The following is a 24276-nucleotide window of genomic DNA, read 5'->3' as shown; positions in this document are numbered from 1 at the left end:
AAATATTAATACGTCTTTCACACAATTATTATGAATAGATGTTACCAGGTGTGCTATGTAGCTCTTCCCATAAAAATATTATTCTTATTAAAATATTTGCTGGCAAGAAAAAGTGAAGACAATTCCTGGTACTTTTAAATCTGCTCACAGGGCTAGAACAAACCGTTTCTTGCATTAAAATCACGATCTGAAGCAATTCTCAAAATTGCAGTTTTTCTATCATACGTTATTAAGAATGTTGCTGTAACAAATGTGAGGAAACATCCTGACGGTGATTGTCTTGAACTGACTGTTGAACAGAAGCAACCAAGTCCAACTTCCTTTACCCTGCTCATGCAAACTCTCACTAATCTTAGCAAACTGGCAAAGTACATTCATACGATGTGTGTTTTTTTTTGGCCAAAAATCAATTTGATAGAAAACAAACATCATATAAATAGCAGGGACAATACTGAGAAACTTGTACAGCTTACACAAAGGCTTGAAATAATTCAAACTATTCAGCCCATGGTGTTCGAAAGTTCAGAATTTTATAATATTTCTTATTAATAATTGATTAATATGATAGTCCTGCACAGCTTCAAAGGCGCATCCATTACACAGATAAATGGAACAAAATCTGAGGGATAATTTTAAAGTCAATGTGTATAAACAAAACTGTTTCTAATTCAACAAATACTTCAAAAGAGGTAACTTCAAATAGAATTAACAGACTAGGGGTGGGGGAAGAGACAAGCGAAGCATTACTGAAATCATTCAGATTACTTTTATTGAGTATCATGTGGAAGACATATACATTAATATACACAACAGTGAAGTAAAAAATAAATATATACTTAAAAAAAAAATCCCATAGGGATATATCAAAACATCTTTTCAGCATGTGTGTAAAATATTCAATTTAGCAAACGCTAATCCTTAAAAGAGAATTTATGTTATAAATACAAATGCTTCTACATAACATTTAACTCCTAATGTACATAATGGTATCTCAAAATTTTAAATGTTTTTTGTATAACAACTTGCCTGTTTTGTCTCCCCAAATCAAAACAAACCATGCTTGGAAAACCACTGATAAAATGTTATCTGATGTAACCTGTCTGCAGCATGTAACGTTATCTTGTCCTGAGTGTTAACATTTAACAGAGACAGAGTCATCAGTCACAAACCCAGTCATCAACTGCACAGCCATTTCTTCAGAAGGACCATGGGCTGCATGTCCTGCAGTTGTTTCAGCAAAAGATCAGCACCATTAGAGAACCTTTCATCCATAATAATCTTGACATTATTTACAGACTCCAGCTTGAGAGGATTTCTAAAATAAATCTCCTGTTTTTTGTGGACATGAACGTCTTTGCACCTAACTCTAGCATTCTGAGGACGAATTGTATGTTGCCGTTTTAATGGCATTCTCCTTCGGTTGTTCTCACTCATTTTCCTCTTGAAATTGTTTCTGGATGGAGAATCCTCAAATAACTTTAGAATGGATGCCTCCAGCCCTGATGGACTGAAAAGCTTTTGCGCAACACCACCCTCTGCTGGCATATCTTGACAAGCAGCAGTGTTCGATGAACATTTTGAAAGCTTGGTCTCACAGTTAGCATTATCACCACCATTTCGAAGACTTTGTTTTCTTTCCGGGTCAATTTTTAAATGCTGTGCCTTGCGCTGACGTCCTTTCTTGCATGAAATATCTGGCACTGGCGAAGCTGATGAGTTTTCATTACCCAAACTTTCAGGCTGAGGTGACTGGGTGTCCTGTGATTTAATCAAAGTGCTTTCCCCATTAGCTTCTTCGGGATCAGTCTTAGCCTCAGCTGTGACTGTTGAAGCATCGTCTGATTTATTTACATCTTTAAGTTGTAATCGTGAAATCTTCTTGCAAAAAATGAAATGACTCCTCTGATCTTCAATATATCGTTCTGAGAGACCATGAGTCATGTAATGACTAAATATATGTCGTTCTGCATTTAAGACTGAGTCACATCCCACAATCATACAAGGATACTGCAAAGGAAACTTCCCAGTGCACATAGCTGATGCCTCATCTATGGACTTGAGTGAGGGCTTCCCAAAAACTGTCCAATGGTTACGAGCTAGTTCTTCTTTTTTCTTGGAATATTTCTTCTTCAGTTTTGGTTTGTTGCTTGCAATATTTTCTTTCCCATTGTTGGGATTTATTTTTGGTGGCCCATTTTCTGCCCCACCATTTTTTTGTTTCTGTTTAATGGTTTCAAAAGTCGCATTGTGTTTTTTCATGAGATGTCGCAAAAGATTTGACTTGGTGGTATAGACCCGGTCACAACCTTCACATTCACATTTAAATGTGAGGTCTACACTCTCAAAGTCACCATCAGCTGAAACTCTTATTGCCTTGTGGTCATTCTTAATGTGATCAATGTATTTCAAATGACAAGTGAAGTTAGCAGAACATTTCGAATGATCACACTGAAATGTGCCAACTTCAACACCTGAAAGCAAAGCACTTGCTTTTTCTAATGTACATCGATGTAGGAAAAGATAATGCTTCAGTAAGCTGGTAACTTTTGAGACAACTTTTGAACATTCATTGACTTGACATTTGAATTCTTGCACCTTATCTGCACCTTGAATTTTATCACCATTGTTACTTTTTTCATTTTTTTCACCTACACTCTCAGACTGATGCATTGCTTTGTAATGCAAGATCAGATTTTGCTGTATGGAGAAAGCAGCTACACATCCTTCATGGACACAGCGGTATGGTCTGTACAGACTGATATCATCACTTTTTTCATTTGAATCACTGTCAACCTGAACTCGTTTCTGTATTTTTTCTCTTTGAAGGACTTCATCATTCACTTTACATTTCTTCTTTTTGGGCATGTCCATTTTTTCTGCCACTACTTCTTTAACAAGTGGAGATGTGGCTTTGACAAGTTGGTCCAAATCAATGTCACAACCAGGAGGAACGACCTTTCCAGCTTCCAGTTCTTGCTTTACTTCAACTGAAGCCAACTGCACTGCATTTGAAGTATTTCTTGCACTGTAAGGAACTTGCAGTGGTTTTACAGCCTTCTCTGATATTATGTCAAGACCACAATCTTTTGGTGTGACATCTACAACCATGCAGCTCTTTCTTTCATTCATCGGATCATTTTTAAGACTTTGATGTTCACTTGCTAAATCTGTCATTTCCCTGCCTGCCAAAGATTCTGCCATTCCAAAAACAGCATTTGATGTAGATTGTGTTTGCACAGGCAAAACACTTTGTTTCTGTCTGCTGACCAGGCTGCTACTAGATTGATTTGGATCAGCATTTGACTTTTCTTTCTTTTTACGCTCTCTGCCAATTTTCAACCTAGTCAGCTCCTCCTTTGATAAGTGATGGACATTTTTATAGTGGATTTTAAGGCCTGTGGTTCTGGTAAAAGTTTTTGCACACAAGTGACAAGCATATGGCGATAAATTGCCTGGATTTTTCTTCAGTTCATTTATCTTGTCATCACTGAAGTCATGTATTCTGCTTAGATGTTTGAACAAAGCTTCTTTCGTCATTGCACCATAGACACAGCCAACTTCAATACATTTGAATGGCTTGAGGAAGTTCTTCCGATCACTTTCTCCCTCCATTTTAATTTCATTTTTCCTTTCATTTGCAATTTCAGTGTTAGGCATAAAATGATTCAAGGCAATTGTCCCAACGTTTAGCATATCTTGAAAGGCAGTGGATCCAACTTTTAATGTGTCTTGGGTGAGCACATCTACTAAATCTAGACGTTGTAATGCTCTTTCAATTTCTGACATTTTACCGTCTTCACCAAAGGCAGTAATGCTAGTTTCTGATCCAGCTGTCAAATCTATAAGGTTTCTCAAATAAGGTTTGCTTGATGAACTTTCGCTTTGACTATAAGGTGCTATGAAATTCTTGTATGGTTCAGCTGATGATATATCACCATTCTGAACACTGCAACGTGCACCCTGCACATCTGGAAAGTGGACGCTGTTAATTACATCTGATACTTGACCATGCGTATCATTCCTGGTTAGAGATGTCTGGATGATCGAAATGTCTGGATCATTCAAGAAATCAAGAAACGATGTGGGCAATTCAGCAGTAAGATCAACTTCATCTATTGGTCTGCACTGGGACCGCTTCGATAAGTGACCACCAAGGGACTTTGTGCTAGAAAATTCCCTGTAGCACCTGCAGCAAATGACTTTCCCATCTTTTATAATCGCTGGCCATTTTGTCCTCTTTGACGATCTAATTTTCTTGGCTTTCTTGACATCATCAGGAATAGTAACACTCATATCATCTGGAGACATGCATTCAGTTGTGACTGGTGACAGTTCTTGAGCAAGCAAGTCAGTATTCTGTTTGTTTTGCAGTGCTGTAGTATTGCCACTTGAAACAGAGAAACATTCTGGTTCTTCTTTGCAGACAAGTAATGGTAATGCAAGATCAGTAATATTTTTAATGTCTGATGAGAGCGCATGATCTGTGTTATTAACAGTAAGTTCCTTGTCTGTCTTTTCAGGGGTCTGTTCTGAATTGGGGCATGTTACTGCTGGATAAGAAGAAAAGTAAGAAGAAAAGTTTTGCTCAGACACAGAATCACTAACATCAGAAGGAATCACATTGTGAGGATTTTGCCTGATTTCCATGTATTCCAGATCTTCATTCGAGGGTCCCTGTGTCATCTCACAAGTTTGATCACCATTAAGAGCATGCAACACCCTAAGAGAACTTGACACATATTTAGAGGCTTCATTCATCACACTTGAATGTGAGTTTATGTTCACTGTAGGTGGAGTAGTATCATCAGTTAAAGGTGGAATAAATTCCATTGCCTTTTCCGACAGCAGATCTGTGGGCGGTGTGTATAGCGGGTAATTTTGTAAGCTGTCAGGTATAATCCCTGTAGGAAAATGATTCTGCTGGGAGTAATCTGAGTTATAGGCATCAAACAAAGGTGAGGTCCATGACTGAGGTGTCTGTGATTGCATTAAAGTAGTCTGAGTTACCGGAGCTCCACTGTGAGTGTTTTCAAACTCAGAGCTAAGTTTGGCACCAATAGACTGAGCACTGATAGCACCAGAAGGAGATAAAAAAGGATCTGTAGTCATCGGGTTGGTCAGGAATTTCTCCCGTTTTTCAGAAGACTGCTGGGACTTTGTTGCTTTAGAAAATTTTATTCTTTTCCTGATAGTTTTAAAGCTCAAAGTTTTGTATTCCGATTTTTTTGCAGCAATTTCTGCAATCCTCTTGTACTTCCTTGATAGCTTCCACTCCTCAAATGCTTCAAAATGCACATTCTTAACATGTCTTGACAGACTTTTTGTAGTGCTGTATTTCCGTGTGCAGGTCTCAAATGGACAAGCATGTATGAGATTATCTTCATTTGTTTGAGTATTTTGTGACACTGTCTCTACATTTTCCACTGTCTTCTGATCAGTTTTATTTTGTTTCCCTCTGAATGAAAACAGCTTTTTATCTTGAAAGACAGACTGAGCCACACAATCAGTACTTTTGAGTGCTTTCAAGAAAATGGGATCATCAAAACTGATTGAAATGGGTTTCAGTTTTACATGACATGGCACAAGATGAAACTGGGTTGGACTACTGACACCAGACTTCTCACAAGCTGTTTTCGGAGTCTGGGTCTCCTCGTAAGAATGCTCAACAGAAGGATCCTTAGCTGGTGACTGATCATGTGTAACTGATGATTCAGTTGTGAAAGAGAATGAACACTTAGGCTCCTCTACAGCATCCTGAATGGCATTTAACATGCTGTCAAGAGACTGTTGAATTTCCAGTAGACTTGAATCTTTCTGAACTTCATCAGGTTTGTTTGAAGAAATCTCTAGATTGTCCTCCTGGTTTGGTATTTCACTTTCAAGTTTTGAAACTTCAATACTGGAAACTTCTTCGTTTGTATGCTCTTTCTGATGCAAATTAAACTGAGACAGAGAATAGAAGATTTTGCCACAGTTATGGTATTTGCAGGTAAACGTGATGTAGTGCTGTGCTTCGTGATCATACAGTAAGTAAGTCTCATTAAATGTTCTCCCACAGTTTGGAAACATGCACTGTGCCTGAAATTCTGTATGCACTTTTCTGTGCATGAGAAGTTCCGCATGAGAATGAAAGCTACATTTGCAACCCAGTTGAATGCAGAAATATGGCTTTTCACCACAATGCATTTTTAAGTGATCATTTAGGTGTGTGACATTAACAAACTGTCGACGACAATACTGGCAAATGGCTTTCTGACTCTGTACTTCAAGAAAATGTGTAGCTTCCTCTTCATTTTTGTGGGCTTTAACATGTGCAACCAAGTTCCTAAAGTATTTGAAAACTTTTTGGCAACTTGTAACAGGACAGGAACAATCTTCAGTGTTTTCAACATCCCGTACAGGATTCCCCCGTTTTGGAGAGCATATTTTATTTTTGACTTTTCCAGCAGTGTTAAGAATAGTGTTTGACGATCCTGCAAAGTTAGGACACATGTTCTGGCCAACTTTTATAGATTTCTTGTAGACTTGTTTACTGTTACTCAGTATGGATTCTGTGGGAGCTTTCTCTTTTGTATTCAAAGCAGCAAGTCGTTCTTTGCACGACTGTTTAACATGTGATGCTACATGGGGCTCTAGAATCGCCCTTGTCTCAAATGTCTTTGTACATATTGGACAACGAAATATACCATCTTGGACATGCTTGAGTGCATGCTTCACTATCCTGTGTCCAAGGAACTCCTTATCGCACAATACACAATACTGCATGTAAGCTTGCCAGTTGCGAAACCTTGCTGACACAAATCCCTTTTCTCTCAGCTTCTTCATGTCCCTTTTTTTCTTTCTCTCACCTTCAATTTCATGAAGACCATCTGTTGGACTGAGGAGAAAGTTTAGATGTTTGAAATCTTTGTCTTCAGAATCCAGCAATCCTTCATTGTCCTCGCTGTCATTCAGCTTATCTATGGATGATACAATAGATGCTTCCTCCCCCATCAGAGCAAGGCAATGACGCTTCAAAGTTTTCCAGTCCCAGAACTCAGGATCAAAAGGCCACTGTGTCTTCAAGGCCAACAACAGATCACAACGTAGTGAATTTGGAATTGGGAGACTTTCCTCCTCAAGCTTTTGATCAGGTTCGTTGAACAGTGTTTCAACAGCATAGTATGAATCCACAGTGGGCTTAGCAAGAAACTCAGTTAATTGACAAGCTCGTTTTACTTCCAAATCTAATGGCAACAAGCAAGAGATAGTTTTGCAAATAGTTGTACTGCAATCTTCAGTGTTGTTTACTCCCATTTTTAGAGCCTGAATGCACATCTCAATGCACACCGGAAGTCCTTCATTCTGAACCTAAAACAAACAAAAAATGATATATGACTACATTGTTTAACATTAAGTATACACTTTAAAATTAAATACATTAAAAGAAAATCTTTCTCTGACCTCTGCTTGGACAACTTTGATGAAAAGAAGGATATGATAAACACTCCCAGACAGTTGTGCTAACAGTCGACATTGATCCAAAAAAGCTTGTGCTGACTCAAGCCGTATTAGAAGCTTACTCCAAAACAGTGTCAGTTCCCTGCAAATGAAATGGGGGAATTTTTGTTCTAGCAACCTTATATATTATTTGGCACACTGTAAATTATGTAATAACTGTGAATACCCAAATCAAAATCATATATATATATAAAAAAAATAATAATAATAATACCATACCAGGCACAATAAGCATCCCCCTGGAGAAGCTGGCGCTTGAGAAAAGCAGTGCAAAGACTAAGAGCACCTTTTTCATTTTCCTCAGATTCTAAATTACAAATCATATCCAGGGCATCTTTGCAGTCTATGTCCTTTATCTGCAAAAGATTTTGAAAAAATGTTTATTATAAATTAGCAATAGCTATCAGAAGTGTACTATTCATAAATCATAATGTAAGGATGGGAAAATAATCACTTCTTACAAACACCAAAATTTTCTTTTAAAAATGATAAATTATGTTTATGACTATGAATTGATTTGATTTATATATATATATATATATATATAAAGCTTTAATATAAAGCTACCACAACCACAGCTTGACAGTGACAAAATTTAAATGAAAGACAATTTCATTAAGAATAGATTTTATTGTATCTTCCAACCCTGAATCTAAATGAAATTCCTAAAGCAATGGTTCTCAAACTGTGGTATATGAAGCAGCGAGATGGTACGCCAAATGACCTCGAAAAGTGTACTACTTAATTAAGGAATTTATTAATAACTGAAAATCTAAAGTTATGTGTAAATTACAATGTTTCAGTTTTCATAATTATGCCTCAATGAAATTGTGTTGTATAAAAATACAAATCCTCCAGTTTTTTTAGAAATCAGCGTAAAGAAAGTCCAGTTTCAGTTGCTTACTGGACATAAGCAAAGGCTAGAAACAGACGTGAGCAATTTGGATTTCTATTATAAAGCAAAAACGAGAAAAACAAGCCGAGACCAAACCAGAGAAATACTCTGAAGCCCAGAAGGATTAAATCCATAGGCAAAATTAGAGAAAAACTAAGCGAGAATTCTGTACACATGAAGACAAAATAGAAGAAAACACTCGGCTGAAGGAAACCCTAATATAAGGTTTAATACAGCGCCGCCCCTCCTTCACCTACTGCTACAAGCGCAAAGAGCTGCTGTGAGCAGCAGCTTCACCTGTAGCCTATTAAAGCAAATAACTGAAATTAAATTGACCTCTTCTCATTGTTATTTTTTTAAAAACTCTTATTGCCCATACATTTTATGTTCTCATAAATGTATAATTGTGTTTAAAACATTCAGTTTAGGCCTATAGTTATTTGTATTGTCTTGTATACTTTTTGGTAATTATTTTAGATAATTTGTGTTAAGCACGCATATTTCAAATAAATAAAAAGCAACAAAACATGCAAAACATCAAGCAAGATTTTGCCTTATGTCCCCAGCACAGAGGAAGAACTGGGGCAAACGTTTCTGTGGTAAAAATCATAGATGGTACTTGGAGGTTTTGGTTTGATAATGGGTGGTACTTGGACTAAAAAGTTTGAGAACCACTGACCTAAAGATTTACACCCCAATGAGCAATGTCCTGACAAGAGTACTTTGTAATTCTACAGTTACAGACTGCAGTCCATCTCTTGTTCTGCATACTTTTGTTTGCTCCCATTCACCCTATACTTCTAATGATCTGGACCTCTACAGAGCAGGTATGATTTGGGTGGTGGATCATTCTCAGCGCTGCAATGACACTTGAGATGTTTCTGTTGCACTGGTACAAGTGGATCAGACACAGCAGAACTGCTCACATTTTTAAACACTGTGTCCACTCACTGTCTGCTGTTAGACACATCTATCTCATTGGTCCACCTTGTAAATGTAAAGTCAGAGAAAGTAGTGTTGGTCGTTCTCTAGTATTCTAGTGGGCACGGGGCACTGTGAGCTGGATCTTTTTTTGCTCCTTTATGATACAAGAATAGACCAAGAGGTGGTCATAATATCATGGTGTGTGTGTGTGTGTATATATATATATATATATATATATATATATATATATATATATAATTCTTTTTTATAACAACTAACTATTATTATTATTATTGAAATAAGTGTGGTGCTTATTTATATACCTTTATATATATATTTACAATATATAAAAAAATACAAAATAACTACAGTAAACAGTTGACACACAAATATGTACATATCTTTTTACCTTCTAACAACTGAGTTCATTTAATAGCTGCTGCAGAAGTACTTAATATTTCTGAAGACACAAACTGTCTAAATATTAAATAGAGTACACTAAACTCTCACCTCCTGCAAGATCTCTTGCTCAGATATTGTCTCACACAGGCATACAAGGTAAATCTGTCTGAAATTCTTCTTTCCACCAAATTCTGGAAACTCTGCACATCTTTTTGCAAGTACTGCAGCTTTTTCAAAACTTTTCTCTTTGATAAGGTGCTTTATTCGCATATCGAGTAGTGTAGGTCCTTCTCGAGCCAGATACTCCTGAACTGTGGACAAGACAATTAGCAAACATTAACCTAAATGTTTTGAAGTAACCGTATCTGTAACCATGCAAGTACTAGGTGCTGCATCCTCCACACACACAAAAAAATTAATACAACAAAACTATTTATGTTTGACCTTTTTCAACTTCTGGTGTGCTGTCTGACAGAAGGCTACATAAAGTCGCATTGTTCCAAACTCCACTTTCTTCAGCTAGAACCATCAGTGTGCTAAGCTGCAAATTCCCATTTGCCCCAAGAATACCATGTGCCACCTGTGAAAAGACAACTTGAAACAGTTGAACACAGAATCTGCTACTAAATTTTTGCTACTTAACACCCAATAAAGGGCTCAGAGTTTGTGTCATGGCCAATAAACAGGTTGGAAATTCTTACTTTGAAAAGACAGTGTTCATGCCATAAATATTAAATGCTTTAGCTGACTTGAGCAGGACAACAACCAATGCTGTAATGAGTTCAATGAAAATTAGACTTGGTATCCCTATTTATAAACCATAATAGGATCACATCATTTTATCTATAGCACAACTACTATGAATTTACAAAAATATATAATAATAGTTTCAACTTCAAATAGCCAAATGTGACTAAAGTACAGTGTAAAAACAAAACTGTTTCTAACCTTGACAGAGGACTGAAATTCTTCCCATAAGGCACCTGGGACTTTCTCGGAGTGTGAAAGCAGTAAATCCAAACAACTCCTAAAAATGCAATTTAAAAAAATATATTTATTTTATGATTCTTTCAAGGGGCATTAAAATGTAAAATATTTTGCAACACAGAAACTTTCAATAGTTTACTACCAATATATTGAAACAAGTTAACCAATATCCATCAGAAAAAAAATTGAAATCTTTTATACTCACAAAGCTAACTTTTCAAGCACAACTGTGACATGTTCACATTCATGGAAGAGAGAGGGGGTGGCTTCGGCAAAGCACAGTATTGCCACTGTGTACATCTCCAGTAAAGGCAGTGGATCTTCCTCGGACTTCCATTGGCCTCCATATTCCACAAGTATCTGATAACAGAGGGGAAAGACTTTAAATGATTTATAGCATCATCAAAAGAAATGTGCAATTGGTTGCTGGAAGAATCTGACACTGAATCAAAGGATGGTGCTGACAGCATTTTACCAATATTGAATATTGGAAATTTAAAATAAAAATATATTGAAAGAACCTAAAAAAAAAAATAAAGCAATCATAATGAATTTACTTTTTTAAAAACAGATACACAAAACAGCTCCAGAAAAGAGAGACGAGAGAAATTCAAAGAACAGAACATTATTCATTCTTAAGTAACTTAAGCACTATTGAGATCAGAAAAAATATTGATTATATATATATATATTTATATATATATTTTACACAATACGTTGATAATGTAATTATTCTGACAGACCTGATTTATTTTAATAAATTTAAATATTTTATTTGAGTAATCTCTACAAAAACCCATTGATTGTACCATAGGAGATCTAGTGTTCAAGTTCACGGTCAGTGTACAGAGCTCATAAAAATTAGGCTTATATTTTGCTTTACTTTTTTTGACCTGTTGGACAACTATGACAACCACATCTGTTTCAGTTTTATTTGATGCTGCTAATCGAAATTAAGCTAATAGAAAGAAACATTATATTGAATTATGACAACGGAAGTATGATATTTATATCTTGAAGAAATTTCCTTACAGTGATGCCCATGTAAACCATTGATAAAACAGCTCACTCACAACTGAAACAGACATCAAACTTGATCATTTTAAGCATCTAAGTTAATAGCATGACTTATTTTACAATTTACAGGACAGAATTCTTGTTTCCTGTAATTGTCTAAACCATAATGACCTTTGTCCAATTTTAAAATGCCTGTGTTTTTACTACATATCAGAGTAACAGAGGGTGGAGACAAATAACCACAATGTATTTCACTTCCCCCATCCTGTCATCTCCTATTATCAGAAGAAAACATTCAGCTACATTAGAGACACTACCTGGCCATATGTTTCACTCAAAAATATGCAGCAGTAATGGAAGGTTGATGTTATGTTTTCTATTAACCTTTTTTTAATGACTCTCTATAAACTGACTATCACTGTAATATGAAATATTACTTTACAAATTTAGGATAAAAACAATTTAATAAATACATGTAAATGCTTTCTTCAGTTTGAAGATATCATGGATAGTTTCTGGGCACTGTGATTAAAGGGAGCACAGGGAATAAAAAATATATTTAACTGTGCTCCCAGAATGTGAGAATTGTACTAATGACAAAAGATTGTACTAATAGCAAAAGTACAGTTTTCTTACTTCCAAGTACACTTGGGAAAATCTTTAAAATGTATGTTTGTTTGTTGTTGTTTATTTGTTTTTTTTAAAGAAATGGCTACTTCAGATCACTGACAGAAGGAACTTGAGAATAAAGTGCCTTGATTTAATTGACATAAAGCTCATTTTTATGCCATACCTTAAAAGTATGCTGTGATGTGACAGTGTATTTAGGCTACCTAACTCAGTAGCACTGTTTATCTATCCAATTGTCTATCTATCTAAGCATAAAAACTATTACTGAATATTGTTTTTAAGAATATGTTTTCTTATGGGTTTGCTATAAGGGCATCACACAAATAAAATATCACATGAAACGCACCAGGTCAACATTAATACATTTTTTAAAATAAATATATAAATAAAAATGTTCAGCACAAAACCCTATTTTTTAAGATGTTTTCCAAACAAAAAACAACTGACAAGAGTTCAATGTTTTCAGGATATTTCATGGCCCCATTATTAAATGTGAGAATAAAAGTAAACATCTGTACTTGAGCTTAGTGATTTTTTTATATATAATACTTAAAACTCACTAATCCATGCACTAACAGTGCGCACATTTGTTTTTATACAGTTGTGTCTATCTAGGATTCATTTTAGTACGAACTGTAAATAGTTTATTAATTTTTCAGTTAACATGTCTGCTTATGGACCTCTGCTTTTTGCCCAGCCCTAATCCCACTCTGCCTAGCTCGACCTAATTATAATAAAATGTGTGCAGAGCAAAATCAATGGAGCTTGCCAAACACCCTTAAATTCAATCACCTGGTCACTGCGTCCATTCCTCTAAACACCATCCATCATGCACATTCACACCAAGGAAGACAAAAATGGCCAGTGAGCAAAAGCAAACAAAATATACATATATGTCTAGAATATCTGGCATTGATCTTTGAATTTTCGGCCATGCATCTCATGGCAGTCCTGTACCGCTTCATGGAGTGATTGCAAAGGCGTAGCTCGGAGCTCACAAATAACACAAAGTCAGGGTCGTTCTAAAGGACATCACGGTGCAAAGGGGCTGCATGTGCGACCGCATTTTGGGTCGAGGCACTCCCTTATTATGAATGCAATTAGCGTAAGGTGCCACAAAAAGCTAAGCCCAGCTAGCCTCATAGCCAAGGAGCTACCAACAAAGGGGGCTTGGCAGACTACCTGCAGCAAATTGGGCTTCTCATGCGTATTTTCCGTTCCACCTTAAATGGTGCAGCGCTTACACTGTGGCGCCCAAGCCCCGCGGCTCCAGATTATAACCGCTGCACAGTTTAAGGTGGAAATGAAAAATCGGACACGGAGATGGCGAAAAAAGAAGACAACATACCTGCAGCACCCTACTGCTAGCCTAAGACCTACAACAAAACAACAAACGGTATCCTAGAAAAGTCCAGTGTCTACAGCATTGTGCACTAACCCACAGACTGCTACTGGACGGTTGGTTTTCCCAACGTAAACACACCCGTACACTTAGCCGAGCAGCTCATTTTTTGTCCCCCTCCGCCAGCCAGGCTAAGCTAACCAAACTCCTCTGCAGTGATGGAGCTGTAACGGCAGTGAAAGTGAGAAAAGAAAAATCCTGCATGAAAAACACTCACCTGGCAAAATTCTTGACAGAAGCTGTCGGAGGCGTGTAACGGTGATTGGGCACTGTGTTTTAATGCCGCGGTAAGGACGTTAAAACGCTCTCTGAGGGCCGCCGTCTCTCCTCCTGTGCCTCGCGTTCTCTCAGCTGCCTCTTCCTCCGCCATCTTCACAATCACAGTCAGCGCCGAGCGGAGAGGGGACTCACTGCGAGTCGGTCCATGTGAACCGGACCCGTCCCTCTAAATCGAATCGAGTCACTCTTATTGAATCTCGTTTATGTCCTTGTTACTGCCAAAGGTATTTTCCGTGGTTGAAAAATAACTGAACGATGAAGCAGATATATCACAACACGATAGTGCATTATACAATATGCATCAGATAGGCATTTAAAATCCCTTTCAAATGGGGCTTTTCACTGACAAACTAAGATACCAAAGTATTTAATGCTATAAAAACAAACAGAAAGATGTTCTGTAATGGCAGGTGACAGTGTCAAAAATAACTTTTGTAACTGCCACATCTAGACTGGTTGCCAGTGACTATGAGCATTTGCTATTCACTGAATTAGTTTTTGAAGGAGTTCTCTGAATATCTGCCCAGTTACTGTGTGAGTACACATATGCACCTGTCTGTTCAGAATGTCAACTAATGCCAGCCTGACTCCAATGATTTGACGGAATGAAATCACGAGTATTGCACACACTTGATCTTGATCCTTCAGTATAAGGAGGATAAGAGGATAACACTCACTCATCTTGATATTATGGTACTCAGTCTTGTTGAACATTAAGTGTTTAGTCTTGGCTCATAGAGGCAATAAAGAGACTGGAGAGGATGTCAGGCTTAGTCGTTTATAAGGTTTTTAAAAAACTAAAATAAAAAGTAGAAATCTTTAATACTCTCAGCAAGTATTTAAAATAAAAATCTGTAATATATTTACTGTACTCAGTCATGATGAGTAATCTGACATTAAAGAAATATGTTAAGCTGAAGCACTGGCATCTGTGATAATAGTGCTGAAGTCAGTATATTGTTCTTTCAGCAGCCTGGAATCCTGCCCTCTGTCCACTTCCAGTGAAGTTGGATCACCCTGTGTTATCAGGTAAGACACAAAATAATTAAAAACACAACATGCTGGAGCCATGGAATCAAGCACACAAAGATTACATTAGATTCTACCAGACCTAAAAAGCCTCTGCATTGTTCCAAAAAGCTCAATGACGAGAGATGAAGTAAAACAAGAGGAAATACAGGCAATGTATTTGAAAGATGTGTGTTAAATGTGTAAACTCAATGGTCTAAGTGTTTTAAACAAAGAAATTAAGGAGGAGATGACATCAGCCTTGTCTAGTGGCAAATTTTAAGATGTATATTGACTATAAAACTTGTAAATGCAGGAAAATGTTTGTCTTATGCTAGCTTAGGCATTTCAGTGAGGAGATACATTTGTGATTTTAAAATCACAAAGTGTGGCATAAGAGTTATGTTTGGAAAGCTAGTACTATCTTTAGCCTCACACAGTCACCTAGCAGCAGTGTAGCACCAGGTAGCGTCATAGTCGCAAAGCTCCAGGGCCCTGGAGATTGTGGGTTCAAGTCTGGGTGACTGTCTGTGAGGAGCTTGGTGTGTTCTCCTTGTGTTGGCATGGGTTTCCTCTGGGTGATCTGTTTTCCTTCCACGGTCCAAATGTTGGTAGATGGATTGGCGACTTAAAAGTGTGTTTCACCCTGTGAAGGACTGGCGCCCCCTCCAGGGTGTGTTCCTGCCTTGCACTCAGTGATTCCACATAGGCTCAGACCCGTCTTCAAGAACTTGGACATTCATAGCTAAAAATAATATGCCATAATAAACCTATTACACAGAAAATGTAAGTCATTGCCAACTCCAGGCTGTGCTCCTGCCTTGCACCCAACCTTTCCAAAAGGCTCTGGACCCACTGTGACCCTGAACTGGATAAGTAGTTACAGACAATGAATGAATGAATGAATGTAAATAATTTCACTAAATTATTTACCTACACTAGTGAAAGGCAAAAAAGTAAAGGAGCTGCCCCAATTTTCACTATATTTACCAGCTTCATATTTGACTTTACATTTCCACATTAAATATTTTACTAAACAAGGCTGATATTATACAGTTTATCTTCCACCTTAAATGTCATTTAGGCAGATGTTTGCTTCTTATTTGTGATTTTTGTATTCAAACCTTTATTTATTCCTTCCTACCAGCTTTTGTTTGTCATTATACACTACCTTATTTGAAATTTTCATTCTACATTAATTAGGTGACTGTGAGGCTAAAGATAACGTTTGAAACAAAAATCTTAATTCACACATTGTTCATTTAAAACACACACTCCACAGAGTGTACACATTTCTGTCTATAATTGTATAGTTTTTAGTAACTTGCTCACCTGTTCTGGAGAAGATTAACTATCTTGGTGTTTGTCTTATAGTGCTGCTGGGCTTTAAACCATCTCCATCTTTCAAATGCATTGCCAAAATCTTCTCTTGTTTCTCAACGTCTTATATTTATTCTCCATCTCTGATGATGGAGATTTTTAGATGGATGCTAAAGCTTTTCACGTCTGGTAGAATATAACATTATCTCTGTTTACTTGCTCGTTTACATGGCTGCAGCATGCTTTGTTTGTCTTCTATTGTTCCACTCCAGACTCACCTCAAAGAAGAATATATTGGCTATAGAACTGCTGTGACCAATTAAACTTAAGTATTAAGCATTATTCCTTAATCTCTGATAACACATCTAGGATATTGTATGCACACTGAATATATTACACAAACTCATTCAAGCTATAGCATCAAAAATATTTAGCATAAGATGCATCCGGGTGACTATCTGTGAGGAGTGTGGTGTGTTCTCCCCGTGTCCGCATGGGTTTCAGTAATCAATGTGACCTCCACACTGTGAGAAAAATTGTCACCTTGTTGGTACTTTTTGCTGTCACTGTGGTGGTACCATCAAAGGTTAATTCATACAATTAGTTAGGCAACCTAATTGTATCTTTTTCTATTGTAGATTTTAAAGTTGTGTTGATTTCATATGCCCCATTTCATCTCCAGGACTTAAATTATATTTTTAAAATTTTACACAATATAATGAAAGATTATAAATATTCACCTTTCCTTCCGTAGAGGAGAATTTAATATACATTTACTGAACAAAACTGGACTTTAAACGTTGTACCATTAAAAGTACACTTACACGGTTTGTACGTTTAGTGACCAATAATGTTCCTCTACCGTACCTTTATTTTCTGAGCGTGCACCCTTGAACAAAAGTGAGTTTTTGAGTCAGATGTTTGATTCAAGTAAAGCGAGATTCCTAAGGAGTCGGATCTGTGAACTGAATCGAAATTGCGCGTGTTTTATTTGTGTGAGATTCGGCTCATACTGACCTACTGACTGAGTTACCAACATATTTTCAGATGTTTATTTGCTCTAAGTTGCAACAGAATGTGCCAGTTAATCAATGTACTTTGTTATTAGATGAATTTGACCTTGACCCTGCTCAGTATACATGGTCTTCGTAATTATCATTTTTTGGTTTGTAATTATCAATGTGTGCTTGACCGCCATTTCACTTGCATCTTCAGGGCCATTTCACAAAGTCGTGGTTAAATGTTTATAAGGGCAATCCAATCCATACTTTCAACACTTCTGCAAATATATTTCAGAACTGTGAATTGTTGATTAACTTGATGACACAGATTTATTTTCCAGGGATGGCAAAAACAAGGGGTTGTGAATACAACAATACAACAACACCTTGCATGCATTTTTATTAAAGGATTTTAGAAAGCTGTAAACAAATATCTCTGAATTATCATTTAACTGCCACTCGGGCATCAGGCAAGAGAACTGTAATCATTTCAGGAAATAACTAAATGTGGTGTAAATTTTAAAGGCATTTAAAATTTCAGATGTCTGGTTCCTTTCACGGTGAACAATCATGACTTGGTAAGACTGGATTAATTTTATAAGAAACTACTAAAGACTTTTTTTTTTGAAACCTGTTAACACTTGTAGAACATTCTGTTACATTATGCAGAATTTGAAAAAATATATATAATAAATTAAATAATCAGTCTAACATCCTTTTAAATCACAGCTTTTGTTACAGCAATATACTTGTAAATTCATGCAAGATTTAACAAAGCATAATTGTAATCGTATATTATTTAATATTGCACTACTTACCCATTGTTTCTTTTAAGTCTATAATACCTGTATAGTAAAAATAACATTTCACCAACAACCCAAAATAGTAATAGTGTATCTAACAATATTCTCTTTTGTTACAACACATTTAAAAAAGAAAAATAGGTAATCTCCATATAATTACAAACACAGGGTGATGAGTTAATCACAATAAAAAAAACACAATAGCTGGTTGCAGCAGTGGCTTTATTTAGAACATTTCTGATCTCATTTAAGGCCAGAAATTTCCATATGAAAATAATCACAGTTAGTATAGGCTTTACACTAGTTCTCTAAAACAATGAGGAAAGCAATTTCACACGGACACCAAATGAAACTTTAAGCACATTTATCCTGCACATGAAAAAAAATTGTAATTTTTGCAGACTAACTTAAGTGAAACAGTTTATTCACAACATAAGGGCTGTTTTATCTGCTTGTAATTATGGCTTTTAAGGTTTGACGTCTAGGATTTATGATAGTAGCATGTACTGCAGTGACAGTCTGTGTGGTTCACAAGTTTTACATCGTTGACAATAACCTGTGGAAGCAGAAAAGGTAGAATAAGTGTGCTGAAGAGTACTGCTGTACTGTTGCACATAAACACTCATTTTGCTTTAATTAATTTTACCCGTCTGACTTCTTTGGCAACGCAGCATGTGGCCTCTGAGGTGATGTTCTTTGGGACCAGCATAGTCTTCTTGGACCTGAGAGGAGTTGGATAAGCCCTGGAAAAGCAGCATCCCATGCACTGATACACAGGGGCACCAGGCTTTGAGAAGATGTTGTTCTCCTTCAGTTTGCACTCCTCACATCCAACTTTTTTAAATAAATAAAAAATTAATAGTAATTGTATGGTAATAATCAATTCACAGTGACTAAATATCAGCTCATATTTAGATCTGTTACTTTAAAATGAAGACATGGACTTACAGGTAGTCATATCATGGTTTGGATATAGTTGTCCAAACTGAATTAGAACCGACAGCAAAAGGATGGTTGCTCCAGTGTATTTAATAATCAGGATCATTCTAGCTAGAATTGTTCTGGAACAATTTGAAAACAAAGTTCATTTAAAATAACATTTCTGATGTGGTATTAATTTCCAGTAACTATCTACTGGTACAAAATCTCATTTAGTTATATGTCGATAATATGTTAGCCATTTAGATATATTACCTTTGTTCTTCTTCACCTCAGGAGCTTCTTCAATTAAGACTTTATTATCTCACCTCTGGGTTTTATACCATCCTCCTCCTGCCTACGTCTGTCAGTTTGTTGAACAAAACCCAAATGTGCTCCCCCCATAGTGTGACTCACAGTCCTTCAGCTGGTGCTATGATCCATTATGTGAATGAAAGGAATTATTGCATATGCACTGAGGCGATCAATATTTGAATGTGGCAATACATTGTCCCTGATTGTGACCACTAGCTGTGGATTACTATTTTAAAAAAAATAACTTGAATGTAGAAATGTGTAACCAATGAATCACTGTTTTTGACTAGCACAGGGTAGTGTTGGAAAATACAGGGTGGTGTTATTTCAACTCACACCTAATATATTTATCCTTTTGTTTGGCGCTTGTCTGAGTTCAAAAGCATTGCTAATGTTTTAATAATTTAGTAAGCACTAAGTTATTTATGAATATGGTGAATTGGCAAAATCTCTTTTAAATGTATTGCTTTACATAGCAACTAATTTATCATATTAGATGTATTTAGTCACATAAAATTCTTCTTTCTTTTTTAGCAAATTACATAGGCAAATTCACAATACAGTTGTATGTAATAATAATAATGATAATAATAATAAAACTAAAAAATTAAATTACACTTGTTTGTCCTGGTCACTGATATGTTAAGTGATAGTAAATTTAATCAATTACAGTTCAAATGCATAAATAATTAAGGACCTATTACTCAATACAAGTATCATGACAGACTGAGTGAGGAATTACACTGAAAAGTGAAAAGGGTTAGGGTCAAACAGACTGAGTAACGTAAGTATATGTGTAACAAAAAATTGCTAAATGTTTGTGGCACATTATATTCATACATTATTATGCACTGGATTCTATTCAAATTCAAAAGAAGTGGCTGTTAAAAGACACTGTATCATCTGCCATTTATATGATATTGTACTAAATATTGTACACAAATAAAAAGTTAGATGTTTGATGAATAGTTCAAGAAGCTGAATAAAAATTGCAACTGAAATGTCTTTTCTCCTGTAATTTTAATTAACGCTCATATCCATCTCCATTGTAGTTTTATTTACCAGGAATGAATATTTGTGAGACCTACTATCTCTTGATCTTTCCACTGCCGGTAATCCACTTATCCTTGGTTGTGTAGGAGACCAGTGTTTGTCCTGAGACAGCTGTAATTTAATACATTCTGCAGCAGATGGAACACAGTATCTAAGGTTAAAAGATTTATTTGGTTTCTGAATATTAAATGCAAATTGACATATGTTGACAGAAATATAGCTGGTAATGTTCTCAGCTTAATATCTTTGGAAATCTGTCCTGGTTGACTAATTTTATGTCATGGCAATTATTACTTAATATAGTTTTTATAGCCAAGAAGACCAATATTTTCTACACTTTTAAATATTGAGGTGCTTTTAAATGTTTAAAGGCCTTTATTTGACATAAAGGTTCTTTACCAATTTAAAATTTATTAGCAATATTTTTTTTAAGGGATCAAAAGTGCTTCTTCTATGGCATCATTTGAAGAACACTTTGTAGCACCTTTATTTTAAAATAGTGTAGCTTTAAGTGTGAATGCCAAATATAGCATTCCAGACTGTAATTTTGTATAATTTGTCATTTACATTTCACAGTGTCTGGTGGCCACTGAGTGATCTTACTTATATATAACTTAAATTAGTTACGTATATTAGCTAAATGTAGCTAAATGTATATAGGCCATAATTAATACCGATGCATTTCAAAATCAAAACCTGAAAGATTTAAATCAGCTCCAGTATTTAGTGGCATTAACTATAGATGCATGATTTCTGTGTAACTGCTTAACAGAATTTATTACAAATTAATTACATTTATGCCATCAGTTGGATGTTTACACAATGACAATTAATGTCAATTTTACATTTATTTTAAATCATAGCTGCATTTGTTTTAAACATAGAGGCAAAGCCAAATTTCTCTGGTAAAACATTTTTTTTTTTATTAATTTTAATGAAGTTCTAATCTTTATATAAATAAAAATATGTAATATGTACTGCTGTAGTATGAAATATATAATGCTATTTGGCAAAAGTACTGAAAAAAAAGTACATTGACTCCTCTATCAAACGTAACTAACCTTAGGCCTTAGCAGTTGTCTTTTAAAATACCTGACTAATTTGGTGAGTAATGAAGGATCAGTAGCTGTGACTAAAGAATCCAGAATGAATTACAGGGCTCAGAGACATTTAGTACAATGTATATATGCCCAGCTGAGTAAGTGAGAATAGCCAGAGAGTGTGATATGGCTCAATAAACCCTGGCTTGTGTGTTCAGAACAATGTAAATGAACACTTCTGTCCACACGATGGCAATATGGAGTACGACTTGCTTTTCACAATATTTAGTGTTTTAATGGGATTGAAAAAATATTTCAGGGCTGTATTATGCATTTCACTGTATTTTGAGATATACCGAAATAAATCAATTGACAATTTATTTACACTGATGGATGCCTTGCCATTGTGTGAATAGTAGTGCTCTACTGATTCCTAAAATGGAAAATTGACCATCTTTTGCCAAGACCTTCAAAACGGGGACCACTATATACCAGGGCTGCCCAGTCCTGGGCTTGGAGATCTATCATTCTGGCAATCAAATGCCACTGAGGACCTTCACTATCTGGTAGATGTGTGTTTGTTTAGAAGTGGAGCTAAACTGTGCAGGATGGTAGATCACCAGGACAAAGATTGGGCAGCTCTAATCTACACATTGAGTTAGCAGTGCATGGAAAAAGATTTTTGAAGATTGTAGGTTTACTACCTCAAACACAGCAGCTGTTCTTCACACTGTAAATATTTAATGATGAATGGACCAATAAAAATGTCAAAAAATATCTGGAATAAAATGATTTTACATTGACTTCCTTCTCCTGTAAAATTTCCATTTTGGCAGAAACATTTCTTTCATTGGACAGTGACAATAGGTAACTTTATGATATTAGTTAGTTACATTAAACTCAAGACATTTACAGGATGAAGCTATCTTCACTTCTTTGAAAATATTGCATGTATTTGAGTGTACATTAAACAACTGTATAAAACGATAATGTTTATCCACATTCATGTCCATTTTCAAATTAAAACTTGGATAATGCAAATACATTTTTGCTTTGTTAATTTTATTTCCCAATGTTTTGTGAAATATGCATGAAAATGTCAATGTGTCTCAATTTTTCCAGTCTACATTTATATTTGATCCCCGTGGCATGGAACTCAGCCGTTATGATGCTGTGAAAATGTATTTTAGAGTTAAAGATGGAAGATGAGAAAATGATATGAATTCAGACAGATATATAGATAGATCTCCTGAAAAAATAGGTAAAACTTCTTGAGGACACAGTTGTTGCAAAGCACAATATCACCCTCTTGTTATCTTCCTTTTAAAAGTTCATTTGCTATTGACAAACACATAACATGAGGCTACTCTAACAGTACATTACTTGCATATACACACACACACACACACCTACATATAGACTCATACCATACATAAACATTTGTTAATGTATTAACACAGGGCATTCAAAAGGGGAAATGGTAAAGATTACAGGGATAAAGAAAGAAAGTAAAAAAGTATATGGGGAATGGACGTGTGCGTGTGTGTGTGCAATCTTTCCAAATAAGACTGCAGAGGGGATCAATGTTTTGTAAAGAATTTCAGAATTCTGATGCAAGACATAGGTCAATTTTCCAAAGGTATACCATTAAAGCTACTTAGGAATATATCTGGATTTGCAAGATACCTTGTTGTTTCAAAATACACCAATGTTTAAAAGTCAAATGGTCAAATGGTGTCATAATCTGAAAAAGCATTTGCATCATTTAGAAGATAAACCGCATGAGACATAGCAAAGTGTGTGTTAATTATTTTTTGTATGGTAAAATTAATGTCTTGTCACAGGACCAAGATTTTGAACATATATCGGTCCATTGGCATAAAAAGGCTGGCACACCACTGACTGTAGACCACTGCTGGTCCACCATCGGATCACTCAGATTACTGTCCTGTACAGGATATAACTCATTTATAATCTCCTCAAACAGATTTTACATTCACAGAGACTTTTATTCTAGAAAACAAACTAATACAAATATTATCAACAACTATGAGAGATATAATAATGAGTATGCCTGATATAAAATGATTATGATAAAAATGTTGACACTGTGCTGGATTAAAATGATTTACTAATCTTATTTATAAAGGATAACAAAGAACCTAATGAAGGAAAAAATGTAAATTGGACTGTGAATGGAAAAGTGCTAAAATGTGGTATTTTGTCTAAAATTCTGTTTAATCACCAGCGATCCGCACAGAAAACTCTGGGAAAAACACTAGTGGACCTCCAACTTTGCCCTCAGTGGAACAACAGTGGGCTGCTTTGTCTCCTTGCTATCAGGGAGAAAACATGTAGTGCTATAGGTTCCTTCATAGGAAGGGAAATACCTGCTGGTGGTATTTCAGATTTAATTCCCACATCAAATGCTAAAGTAAATGGTAGTATTTTAAAAATTGTTTGTAGTCTGTACAATGAGGTTTGAACTTCTGTACTGACTGGTGAAATTGCCAAAATACCACATTGAGGAAGCATAAATTAGTAGTCTACAGTCGAAAATAGTATATATATATATATATATATATATATATATATATATATAGTGTGTGTGTCTGGGCACAGCATTTTAAGTGCTTTTCATTTTTATTGTATCTTCTTAGATAGAGCTTTCTTAATAAGGACATGAAATAATATATTTTATACACATTATTAATCGAGTATCTCTCATGAGACCCGTGCCGAGGTTGAAAGCGCGACCATCATTTGACCGTTATTCAGAGAT

The 24276-nt window shown here is 35.7% G+C and overlaps 2 protein-coding genes across 4 annotated transcripts; both read right to left on the bottom strand.

Moving 5' to 3' along the window:
• Positions 1-789: 789 nt before the first annotated feature.
• On the bottom strand, positions 790-14127 carry znf292a (zinc finger protein 292a). 3 transcript variants are annotated; one of them, XM_066667903.1, is made up of 8 exons: positions 13975-14127; positions 10914-11068; positions 10670-10748; positions 10166-10301; positions 9830-10032; positions 7720-7856; positions 7444-7582; positions 790-7350 (listed from the first exon to the last, which is right to left on the bottom strand). In XM_066667903.1, exons 1-8 carry the CDS (start codon positions 14125-14127, stop codon positions 1177-1179), a joined length of 7176 nt encoding a protein of 2391 aa, XP_066524000.1. In that variant the 3' UTR covers positions 790-1176. The 3 variants fall into 3 exon arrangements, with proteins under 3 accessions (XP_066524000.1, XP_066524005.1, XP_066524014.1); XM_066667908.1 differs by having other exon boundaries at positions 10914-11088; positions 13975-14088; XM_066667917.1 differs by lacking the exon at positions 13975-14127 and adding an exon at positions 13148-13245.
• A 4522-nt stretch (positions 14128-18649) lies between these two features.
• On the bottom strand, positions 18650-19223 carry cga (glycoprotein hormones, alpha polypeptide). The gene is made up of 3 exons (XM_066667889.1): positions 19117-19223; positions 18815-19002; positions 18650-18724 (listed from the first exon to the last, which is right to left on the bottom strand). Exons 1-3 carry the CDS (start codon positions 19211-19213, stop codon positions 18650-18652), a joined length of 360 nt encoding a protein of 119 aa, XP_066523986.1. The 5' UTR covers positions 19214-19223.
• Positions 19224-24276: the final 5053 nt, after the last annotated feature.

This window comes from Hoplias malabaricus, chromosome 1 (assembly GCF_029633855.1).
Source record: "Hoplias malabaricus isolate fHopMal1 chromosome 1, fHopMal1.hap1, whole genome shotgun sequence".
NCBI lineage: Eukaryota > Metazoa > Chordata > Actinopteri > Characiformes > Erythrinidae > Hoplias > Hoplias malabaricus.
This window is presented reverse-complemented; position numbering and strand designations above follow the sequence as displayed.